The sequence below is a fragment of the Marmota monax genome, unplaced genomic scaffold, assembly GCF_021218885.2.
Source record: "Marmota monax isolate L192 unplaced genomic scaffold, Marmota_monax_Labrador192_F-V1.1 WCK01_AAM20220418_F8-fsc00159, whole genome shotgun sequence".
Taxonomy (NCBI): Eukaryota; Metazoa; Chordata; class Mammalia; order Rodentia; family Sciuridae; genus Marmota; species Marmota monax.
In genome coordinates, this window is record NW_026694999.1 from 281326 (window position 1) to 293412 (window position 12087).

At 36.1% G+C, this 12087-nt stretch overlaps 1 protein-coding gene across 1 annotated transcript; it reads left to right on the plus strand.

Annotated features, from left to right (window-relative positions):
* The first annotated feature begins 522 nt into the window (after window positions 1-522).
* Aga (aspartylglucosaminidase) lies at window positions 523-11500 on the plus strand. Its single transcript, XM_046427544.2, has 9 exons — window positions 523-728; window positions 2672-2825; window positions 3403-3515; window positions 4453-4565; window positions 6406-6520; window positions 7654-7729; window positions 8959-9066; window positions 9762-9895; window positions 11246-11500. Exons 1-9 carry the CDS (start codon window positions 602-604, stop codon window positions 11344-11346), a joined length of 1041 nt encoding a protein of 346 aa, XP_046283500.1. The 5' UTR covers window positions 523-601; the 3' UTR covers window positions 11347-11500.
* The last annotated feature ends 587 nt before the right edge of the window (window positions 11501-12087 follow it).

A 12087-nucleotide genomic window follows, 5' to 3' on the forward strand; every position in this document is an offset into this window, starting at 1 on the left:
TGTAAGGAGAGGACGTCCTACAGAAAGCTGTGGTAGGAAGACTGAGCCGGGAAAGTACGGGTAGAAAATATCTAAAATGAATTTGGTCTTAAGAACTCTTCACCCATACTCAATAACCATTTCAGATCCCTGAGGAATTCCAGATTACATTTTAGACGAGGCAAAGTTCAATTTACACTTTTAATTCAGAGGATAAATAAGTACAAAAACAATAAACATTTACCCAAAGTTCCTAAGGACAAGCAAACCAGAGTTGCATGATTTCATACTAATTTTCCAATATGAAGCTCAATCTATACTTAACATCAAGGAAGGCAGCAATTTGTTTGACTAATAAAAGTAAATGTCTCTGCACTGCGCTTAATACGAAGCACCTCAGTCGGAAGGAACCCTGCAGCTCCACTACGACCGACCTCTAACGCGATCCCTGAGAAGGCCGCGTCTCGCGAGAGTTGAGGGACTGCAGCCCGCACCAGAGGGAGAGGGCGTGGCCGTCAGGTGGGCGGGGTCCTGGAGATCACGAGTGCTCGAGCTCCGGACGGGTCCGCGCCGGTCGCTTGGCCCGGGACTTATTTCGCGCTTGTCTGCTTAGCGCGCAACTATGGCGCGGAAGTCGAATTTGTTTGTGTTTCTCGTGCCGCTCCTGCTCGGCCCGACCCTAGTGCGCGGCTTCAACACTCTGCCCCTGGTCCTCAACACTTGGCCTTTTAAGAGTGCAACCGAAGCAGGTGCGAGGCGGTGGCCGGGGGTGGGTATCTGCACTGCAGGAGGTCGCGGTGGGGTGGGGAGGACCGACTGGCTGGCCCCATTGCAGCTGCAGGGCAGGCAAGCGCCCGATTGGCCAGGCCTTCCGCAGCCTCGGCTTCCAGTCCTTCCTGCTTCGCCTGCTTCGCCTGCTTCGCCCGCTTCGTTGCTCTTTTGCAATTGACCTTTACTCCATCGTCCTCCGAGGCTGTGTTTTTAAGTCCTTGTCATTTAGGATCACTCCTTGTATTGCCCCCCACTCCCACCCGCACTAATATATATTACACTGTCCTACTGACCTCCAACGTTTCGGGTTTTTCAGCTTTTACTCTTCCAGTGGCACGCTGGTTTTTGCCTGATACCTAGTTTTGCCGGGCGTCTACCTCTCCACCTTCCCTTTTTCACCCCCACCTCCATGTATCTTCAGTACCCTGGATTCTTAATTTCTAGACAACCTTTTTTGCCCAAAAGATAGCATATTCTTTTCCCACATAACTTTTTTTTTTTTTTTTTTTGGTAACACTCTGATATCCTTTCCTTGTCACCTAGATTGGGAGGTTCCAGCTTGACTGTACATTAAAATTATCCATGGAGCTTCTCAACAATCATTGTGTCTGAGCCCCACCTCCTGGGATTTTGATTCAACTGCTGGAACTAGGTCATCTGCTTTTTAAAAAACACGAAACCTCCCTATGTAATTTTCCTTGGCAGTCAGAGAGGATTGAGAACCACAAAGCTTATGGTATCCCCTCTTCCAGGAAGCCTTCCCTAATGCCCTTAAACTTAATCAATCGGAATCAGATTCCCATCTTTTGCTCCGTGATATTATCCTGTATATACCAATCTCCTGGCATTTTCGTATCGTATTATGTTTGTTTCTTTCGTTTCAAGACATACTACTGCAGGAGTAATTTCATACCCTTCGTATCCCATCTCATAGATTAACTTTCTGGTGGCAGAATTGGATCCAGAATTTGAAGGAGGTAAACTGCCATGTTATAGGGAGGGCATAGGCATCATAGAAAAAAAGGAATCAGGTTGTGAGAAAGAGATTCATAGCAACAGTGAGACCCAAAGAAGCCCAGCAATCTGGGCAGGGGACAATTCTGTGTAAGTTGCCTTACAGGAAACTTCTCAGAATGTACTTTCAAGCCTGTAGGTCCATTAGTGACATTAATTAAAGTGCTTATTGACAGTACCTGCTGTTCAAGGAATTCTGTTTTTATGGGTAAAGTGTTCAAGGAAGACCTCCCCTACCCCAATGTACAGGGATCCACAGAACAGCACAGTGCTAAAAGTATGGCCACCATAGCTGAAGTAACTACTTTTAAAACCAAGCTCTGCTGGGTACCAGCTGAGTGACCTTAAAAAAATTTCTTAAGTCTATGGTTCAATTTCCTCTTTTTTAAAATGAGGAATTGCACAGTACTACCTCAAAAACTGTTAAGAAGACTAAATGAACTAATTCATATGAAGTCTGTCTTGTAACTGTTTCTTAGAATTTTATCGAGACTGTCCTGGAATGGGTGTTACCTCAAAAAAAAAAAAAAAAAGAAAGGTAATAATTATGCATATTTTTGCAGAAGAAATTTGTGAGGTGATGATTTAATAGATTGTCAGTTTAACTTTGGGTAGTTTCAATTGTACCTTTAAAAATAAAGGAGAGGATACTGCTTTTCTTAGAAAAAATAGCTATTAAAAATTGAAAGAAAAAAAAAAACTTCACATTGTAGCAGTAGCCAAATTCTTTGAATTCTTTATAGTGATGTAATTTTTGTCTCTGATTTGTACACTTGATAAACTAATTTGCTAACATTTCAGTTTAACTGAGTGTAAAAACGGGGAAAATTAAAATAGGAAGTCTCAAATTGCATTTGGCATCAGGAAAATATATATATAAAGGAGCATTATTTGGTTTAATTAACAGCATGGCTGGTGTTAGAATCTGGTGGTTCTGCCCTCGATGCCATTGAGAATGGCTGTGCTATGTGTGAGAAAGAGCAGTGTGATGGCTCCGTAGGCTTTGGAGGAAGTCCTGATGAACTTGGGGAAACCACTCTGGATGCCATGATCATGGACGGGTAAGAATGCCTTTCAGAGAGATTGCTTCTCTGTGTCTGTGCTTCATGTTAAGCTACATTTAGAATTGTAATTTCTCCTAAGAGCAAGATGGGAGAAGGTGTGAGTTTTGTCACAGGTCAGAACCACTAGCTTATTGTACTTGGCATTTTCAAACACAAGGATTTCCCCTCTTGATTATTTAAAAGTGAATAATTTATCCTAATAATATCAATAATACATGAAAATAGATCTTCTCCTGTAACAGGGAGAAAATTTGCCTCTGACCTTATAAACCATCATTCACCTGACATCCACAAATATTGTGGTTTGTCTGACCAGAAGAAACCTTGCAGCCTCTTTCAGAAGCTATGTTTAAGAATTTTAGTTCTGTTGGAATATATGGTAAACTGATTTTCCGTTTTTTCCTTAATTCTGATCTTGTGGAAATCTATGAACTTCATGAATGTGCTTTTTGCTTTTCTGTGCAAGATGATGGAATTTATCCTACAAAACATTATTGCTTAGAGAACAGCAATATTTTTAAATTTATGAACCTATGAAAATATCTTAATATATACTACGTTTTTTTTCTTACAGCACTACCATGAATGTAGGAGCAGTAGGAGATCTTAGACGAATTAAAAATGCTATTGGTGTGGCACGGAAAGTACTAGAACATACAACACACACACTTTTGGCAGGAGAGTCAGGTATTTTTTTAACTATACTGAAATTCTTTCTAGTCTTGTCTGTAGTCATCCCTGTGAAAAATAGTACTCAGAATCCAAAGAGAAAAGACTTCAGTTCAAATTCCAGCTCTTAATGTCTATTTAACTGGATAGGTAACTTAACTTCTAACCCTTACTTTCTTTGTCTTTAAAATAGGATTTAAAAAAATAATAATAATTTATTACCTATAGATGAGTAAATGCTGGACTGAAATAGTGTTCACCATCAGTTTTTTTCCCATATTATTACATTTTTATGGGTGCATCGTTAACCTAGAGAGCATTATTAACATAAGAAGATAGGACTAGAAGGAATATGCTATGACAACATCACTTACTTGAACACTTTCCAGACTATATACTAGAAATTATACAGTGGACTATAATCAAAAATTATTTTTAATGATATGTTTATCTAGTGACTCCATTAGGTTTCCTTCAGTTTGGCTGTAAGTACAAAATCTCAAGGTACCTGACAAATAAAAGAATGGTACTCATTCAGTTGAATACAGTTGTCCCTTTGCTGTCACAAAGCTTTTTACACCCTGATCATGATCATTGCAACTGGTCAGAGCAGTAAGAGTCCATATTAGTGAGAGTGTGCCTTTTTTTTTTTTTTTTTTTTTGGTAAGATGGAGGGAGATGGTGAAGGTGAGGTAGCAAAGGATTCTGCATAACACACAACCCAGGGAACTCAAGCAGATCAGCTTTAAGTAGGACATATGGAAGTTGAAGATGTAGAAATTGATTTCCTTGAAGTTGTTCATGTGTGAAAACTCTTTGAGAAAACTTTGTGTACCCCTCTGGATGTCTTTGTGTACCACATATAAGAGGCAGCTGACCTAGGATGCCTCCAGCACATACATTTTGCTCGAAAGATGATACTTTGTTAATTTATGCTTTCCTTCCTAATCTCCAGCCACCAAGTTTGCTGAAAGTATGGGGTTTACCAATGAGGATTTATCTACCAATGCTTCTCAAGCTCTTCATTCGGATTGGCTTGCTCAGAATTGCCAGCCAAATAATTGGAGAGTATGTATATGTATTCAATCTCAAAAATAAATTACTTGAAAATATTAAAATTATTTCCTTTCAGTTCTCTCTTGCCTGCCTATTGCTGAGGATGCTTCTTAGCATCCTGGCTACATGTTACAGCTGGAGATTTAAGTTGTCTCTCTGGGCATTGACATGAGAGCTCCTTTAGCAGGCTCTGGTTCACATCCAGGGTGAAGAACTACTGGTCTCTGGCAGTTGTTTGCAGACTAGGAAGATTCTGGGAATTGGAGCTGCCCCCATCAGAGATTTTCTGCTTATATTTCCTTGGATAAAGGCTGAAAAAGTCAAAGTTTGGGAAACATAAGTCTGAAATATTTTCCAGATCTTATCTGTGTGAAGTATATATAAGTATATGTATGAAGTATATATCCAGCATCTTCCCATCACTTCAGTTAAAGATTTATACCATTAGGTGTCTTGTTTGTTACTAATGGGATAATTTGTCTTTAATGGAATTTTTAGCACAAATTAGTTTGCCTTTTCCATACAGTTTCCTTCTTTGATTATCTTATGGCCTCATCTTTTTTATTTTTTCCCTAATTGCTGATTACCATATGTCTCTGGGATTAACCATGGAAAAAGACGGTTGATAAAAGAGAATAGGGAAGATACCTAGTATACTAATGTATAATGTGTACAGGTTGAATATCCCGAACCCAGAAATCTGAAATTCAGAACTCTCTGCCATGGTTCCACAAGTGAAATACTCTACACACCTCATGTATTGCAGTTAAAATGCAGGTGCACTAAAAATATTATATAGCATCACCTTCAGACCACTTGTATACAAAACAAACTTGTATATGATATATAAATTAATTGCTTTAGACTTGAGTCCCATCCCCATGGTATACTTGTAAATATTCCAAAATCCAAGACAATCAAAAATCCAAAATATCTCTGGTTCCAAGAATGTCAGATAAAGGGATAATCAACCTGTAGTAGTTTCTTGTTTTGTTTTATTTATTTGTTTATTTTTATGCCACTAGGGATTGAACCCATCAGGTATTCTATCACTGAGTATATAACTAGCCCTTTGTAAATTTTGAGACAGCCTCACAGAAGCTGGGTTCAAAATTGAGGTCTTCCTAGGTCAGCATCCCACACCACTGGGATTACAGGAGTCTACCACCTCACCCAGTCCTTATTTTAAACCAATCTATGTATACCACCTAAATTCATAAATGTGGATTATATTTCTGTGCCTTTAAGATTCAAAAGGATAGCTGGGTTTGCAACTCAGTGGTAGAGCATTTGCCTAGTATGTGTAAGGTATTGGGTTCAATTTTCAGCATTGCATATAAATAAGTAAAATAAAGGTCCATCAACAAGTAAAAAAATATATTTAAAAAAAATTTTAAAAGGAATCCAGAGTACCACACTTAGAGCATATTTCATAAGCCTAGCTTTGGAAAGAAAAAAGTGGATTGCAAACAGTGGTTTTAAATCTCAGAATTCTTATTTATCCAGGAAAAAAATTCTGAAGAGTACCATTGTGTTGTACCTTATTCCATTGGATTAATATCTAATTAAAAAAAAAAAAAAAACTCTTGTATTGTGCTTAGAATTTTAGCAAATAAAGACAAAATTCAGGGACCTGTTCTATGTGTTTTATATATCTCCCATATTATGTAATTCTGAGACTAGCATGGGAATTTTGTAAACTTATATATTCATCAATTTTCACATAAGACTCAACTAATCTTTATGTTCACATTAACATATATTTCTTACTAGTGTTAAGTGATTGTACATAACTACTTGTCAATTTCTAAGATACTCTTTCTTAAAAATAAAACTTAAATCTTATTTACAGAATGTAATACCAGATGCTTCAAAATACTGTGGACCCTACAAACCACCTGGTATCTTAAATAAGGATGATCCTACCTATAAAAAAGCAGAAGATGATTATGGTCATGATACTATTGGTAATTTGTCTTTTATACAGTTTTCATGATTAAAAGTTAATTACCTTCTTCATCCCTGTTCATGTACTAGAAGTTGATTTTGGCAAGTAAGTGCCTCTCTCTCATTTTTTCTCTTTGGTATGTATATAAATAAGAGAGATTTTATGTATACATGAATGTATTTGTTAAATTGCTTATACAAGACCCCCCAAATCAAATATGACTATTCATGTGTTGATTTTTAATTCTTTGATAGTTAGTTCTTTATGTTGTTTGGTGGTACTAGGGACTGAACCCAGGATGATATACCACTGAGCTACACCGCTCACATATCCAGGCCTTTTTATTTTTTATTTTAAAAAAGCATCTCACTAACTTCTCTAGGCTGGCCTCCAACTTGCAATCCTCCTCAGCCTCTCAAATTACTGGGATTATAGGCATATGCCACTGTGCCTGGCTATCATTTGCTATATTAAAGTGGCCTTAAATAATTTTTTCCAAGTTTTTAGGACCGACTTTTTTCTACTAGTCCATTTTAGTGATTTTATTTGGAATTACCCCTGGGGGGGAAAAAAAAAGGAAAGTAATTCACCAATTTGAAGAGGAAGGATATGGGATGTCTATCAAATGACAGTATGAATCCATGTCATCACAGTGCATAAATTATACTACTGATATAATTTTCACTATCCACAAATTTTCTCTTTACTTCTACGTGAAATTAATGAGAGCATATTTATATTATTTTCCTAGTTCAGGCTGTGAAAACACAGTACAAAGGCTGGTAACTTACAAACAACTGAAATTAATTCTCACAGTTGTGGCGGCTGGAAGTTCAAGGTCTAGGCATGAGTAGATCCTGTGTCTGGTGAGGGCCCATTTCCTAGCTCATGGGTGATGTCTTCTTCATGTCCTCATGCAGTAGAAGGAGCTAGCCAGCTCTCTGGGCCTCTTTAATAAAAGTAATAGACTTATTTTTAGGACTATGCCTTTATGACCTAATCACATCCCGGAAGCCTCCCTCCTAAATTCATCACTTTGTGGACATGAATTTTGGGGAGCCAACATTCAGACCAAGAAGTTATCAACTACTCAATAATGTTGTTATATTTGAAGTAAACTTTAGGTACTGACAACTTTTTGTTTACTTCCAGGTATGGTTGTCATCCATAAAACTGGACGTACAGCTGCTGGTACATCTACAAATGGTATAAAATTCAAAATACCTGGGTTAGTGTTTTCATAAGAACAGAACTCTCAAATATATATAATGTAAAGCAGTATGTGCTGGGTGCTATGGAGGATAGTACAACCAAGTAGAGTGCCAGCCTCATGGCTGATGTAGATAAATGTGAAAGAAAACACATTAGATCTGCTAAGTGCCAAAGGAGGAGTCAGAGCCAGTGCTTTAGAGTTTAGGTGGCTTAAAGTAAGTAGTTAGTAATGCCAATAAGGTGTTGCTAGCTAGGAACTGATCCTTGAGTCACAGAAAGGAAAGGGGATCCTCACAGCAAAGGCACTGGCAAGTAAAAGTAGTGCTCACTTCAGATTCAGGGCTTCTGCTGGCTGAAGAGGTTGTCAGTGCATGGTGGAGAGGCAGGTGGTGGAAGGTAAGACTGCAAAGGAAGACTGGAACCATATTTCAAGGAGTCTTATGTTAGTTTAAGGACTTCTAAATTTTATTTTGAAGTGGTCGAAAAGGATTAAAGATTTATTACAAATAAAAGCTTTTGTCAAGAGTTTGGCATATTGCATAGGAAGCAAGAATAGATGTTAGGTAAAGAAAATCAATTTTGAGCCTCTTAAAATAACTCAGAAATCAAATGATAAAGAATGGTAATTATAGAAAAGTAACTGTAAATCTTTGAATGTCAGCTTGGCATGTAACAAGCTGATTACAATTTTTTTTTCATTTTTTAAATTGACAAGTAAAAAGCATTTATGACATATGTATAATGTTTTCATATATGTATACACACATACACAGACATAGTGATTTAACTTACCTCACAAAATTATTTTTTTGTGGTGATTACAACTTAAAATCTGCTCTGAGCAATTGTCAAATAGACAGTAATAAAGGTGTTGTTATTATAATAACCATGATATACAATTGACCTCATAAAGTTATTCCTCCTGTTTAATGAAAATCTGTGTCCTTTGACCAACATGTCTCCAGTTCCCTCACTCCCTGGTATCAAGCAACCACCATTTTCATCAGTTCTATAGGTTCAACTTTTTTATACTCCATGTCTGATAATAAATTCTTAATTAATGTAGGTTTGTGAAAACTAAGTTGAAAAACTAACAAAAGTCCTTTCTCTATGTTGTGAAGAATTTATTTAAAACAATAATCAGTAGTTATGTGGAAATATCCTCTATTTTGGAAACAGCTCATAATATAATTTATTTTACACTTGATTTTCTGTCCTAAATTCTTATGCTGTGTGCTTATAAAGTCGCATAGGAGACTCACCAATACCTGGAGCTGGGGCATATGCTGATGATACTGCAGGGGCAGCTGCAGCCACTGGTAATGGTGATATATTGATGCGTTTTCTGCCAAGGTATGACTTCTTACGTTTGTAAATTTTAGAGATCTTTATAGGGGATATGTTCTCTGTCAAGATACAAAATGAGTTTTTGTATTGCATAATCTGATTGTGCACAAGAGCTTTTGAGAAATTTATATACAAACTTTTTGCCTATCATTTAATGATCATTCAAATTAAGTAATCATAGTTCCATGAAATAGAATAGTACCCTACTTCACAGATGAGAATATTTATGATTTATTCAAATGTAAGTCCACTAAGTCAGGGAGCTATGATAATTGATGAAAGTACGAAACATAGTCCCTATGTGCAGTTAATTACTAGAACTTCATGTTGCATACGTGTACATTATTTTTTCCTTTAATAGTAGCACCTTTTCTCTTTTAAATGTAACCTCTATTCTCTGTGATTTCTGGTTATTATTACTAAGCCAGAAACTCAGCCAAAGTCAAAAAATACTAAGCCAGAAAAAAAAAAAAAACTAATTTCTTAGTCTGAAACTAATGGTGGATGACTTTAATAGATGACATTATATCAAGATTTCCTTGCTTCAGTGTTGATGCTTTAGTGAGAGTTAGCCACTCCCACTCATTATATGTATTCTATCAAATATGACAGTTTTGTTAGTTTTAAATTTCTAATTAAAGTTACCTGATTTGGAGTTTGCATTTGTTCTGTGATACTGAAGTTCCCTCTGTTTAAATCAGCTACCAAGCTGTAGAATATATGAGTAGAGGAGAAGATCCAACTATAGCTTGCCAAAAAGTGATTTCAAGAATTCAGAAGTATTTTCCAAAATTTTTTGGGGCTGTTATATGTGCCAATGTAACTGGAAGTTACGGTAAGTTGAATTTGAATTTTGATTTATGCAAATTATTTTACTATATTGTACAATATACTAGTCAGTAGAAAAGGGAACTATGTAGAGTAGGCTCTGAGTAAATGTTAATTGATGGTCTTTCAAGGCCCACTAAGTGTTAAAATATACCTAAAAGCCTTTTTTGTTGACTACCGGTAGTTATTTATGATCTGTTCTTTGGCTCTTAGTTCTTATCCCTACATGTTGAGATGTACTAATTTAGTTAGATGCTTTTACTAATTAGAAAGAGGTAGGGATAAATTATTTCCCATTCTTCTTTTCTAGTTGTTACTTAAATATTTCAGCCATTTAGATCTTTTGGGAGCTCCAAAAGAACAAAATGTATTACTAATTTGTAAACCAAAGAAGTTTGCAGAATTATTTTTGCACTGTGTTTGAGGCATGTCTTTTGCTTCATTTACTTTCTGTATGAGCCTATCACAGTTTCAAAGCATTTTAAGATCAACCACTGCTGATTCTCATTAGTGAATTTTCAGATGGGGAAGATATACAGCTTATTGATCAATACGACTTATTAGGTTAGACTGCTTATTATTTTCTTTGATCTTTTACTTCCCACATGTCTGTATTTGAAAAACTTGTTTGAGGAATTCCTTATTCTTTTTTAAGTACTAAAACACAAAAGTTAGTAAGAGTTATGGGGAGGGAAGGTTTTATGTATGAAATAAGTCAGTTTCATTGATTCTCTTAAGAAATAAACTGTAGAAGGCTCGGAGTTGGATTTAATAGGATGGAAAATGCTAATTATATAATTGTAGATGAATTTAAAATGACTAGTACCTTACATTTGAAGTAATGAGAGTAGAAGGGACATCTCCCCAAGGGTTTTTAAGCAGTAGATGAACCCAAGACAAAAAGCACCTTGTCAAATAACTCTTCTTTCTGTGAGATTAACAGAGTAGAAAAGAATAAGAAGCAGTGATGTTGCGGGGGGGTGTTAATGGATGGATCATAGGAATGTTCTAGAGGCTAGGGAAATAAAATTTTTGGATGATGTTCCTGAATAATTTCTTGTAAGAAAGGGACATGAAAACATTAAAAAAGAAACAACAGCATGTGTATGGAACAGACAATCGCAGATTTTCTGAAGTTCAAGGGGATTGCTTCCCCACCACCTGTTTTTGGGTTTTTTTTTTTCTTTCTTTCTTTCTTTCTCTTATAACTACTCAGTGCTAAGAAAGGTACTTCTTTGTAGCTTTGTTGTACATATGTATACAATTGCCAGTGTCCAGGCAAATAGCAATATCTGTGTTGGTTATAAATATATGCATCCTATATTTAACCACACATCTTTCTCTTTTTTGACCCAAGGTGCTGCTTGCAATAAACTTCCAACATTTACTCAGTTTAGTTTCATGGTTTATAATTCTCTAAAAAATGAACCAACTGAGGAAAAAGTTGACTGCATCTAATCCATCTTCTCTGTCACTATCTGTATTTAAAGAAGAAAAAAACAAAAGCAAAAGATTATGATCATCATGTAGTGGTTGTCTGCATTGTAAGGTTTTTGTATAAAGTAAACACAAAAATAAATTTATGCTGAAATGGCACTTTCTACATCTGAAATTTTTGTATTTTCTATTATTTAAGCTTTGTACACTCGCTGAAAATTAATATCCATATGTGTATGTGTTGTATAGACTTAAATGTAAATGATATTTGAATTTCTAATTGATGTTGCAAGAAATTACTACTTCGGGAATATATTTTCACAGTAATATACTAAATCCAAGTCAGCTATATTTGAGTACTTAAAATCATTAAAGTATACAAGCCTTTTAGGTCTTCCTCAAAGGAAGAGTTACACTAAGACTTGGCAGATTAGTCCTGGTTAAATTTCAGTTTGTTATGTTCAGTATGACATACCTCTGACCACTGATTATTAGTTTTACCTAGTGTTCCTAATAGCTTGAAGCAGGAAGAATGCTATTACTATAGATGCTTTTTATTTTGCACATATTAGAAAATATGGGCAATCTTCTGGTAAGCAATTATATTGATTTTGTTTGGATTACTCTCTAATGGAGCTCTGAATGTAGGAAAGTTTTGAGCCACAAAAATCTCTGGTCTTTAAGCTACTGATATTCAGTATTGGTCATGTCTTTTACAAATCATTGGGGGCATTTGATTTGTACTGTAATTTTACTAATGTC

What these genes read in the sequence shown, in the direction of transcription:
- Aga (XM_046427544.2), top strand. Translation starts at nt 602, where the DNA reads ATGGCGCGGAAGTCGAATTTGTTTGTGTTTCTCGTGCCGCTCCTGCTC. An exon ending in GATGCCATGATCATGGACGG is followed by an intron (nt 2,826 to 3,402) that starts GTAAGAATGCCT and finishes TTTTTCTTACAG; the next exon opens with CACTACCATGAATGTAGGAG. An exon ending in CAATGTAACTGGAAGTTACG is followed by an intron (nt 9,896 to 11,245) that starts GTAAGTTGAATT and finishes TTTTGACCCAAG; the next exon opens with GTGCTGCTTGCAATAAACTT.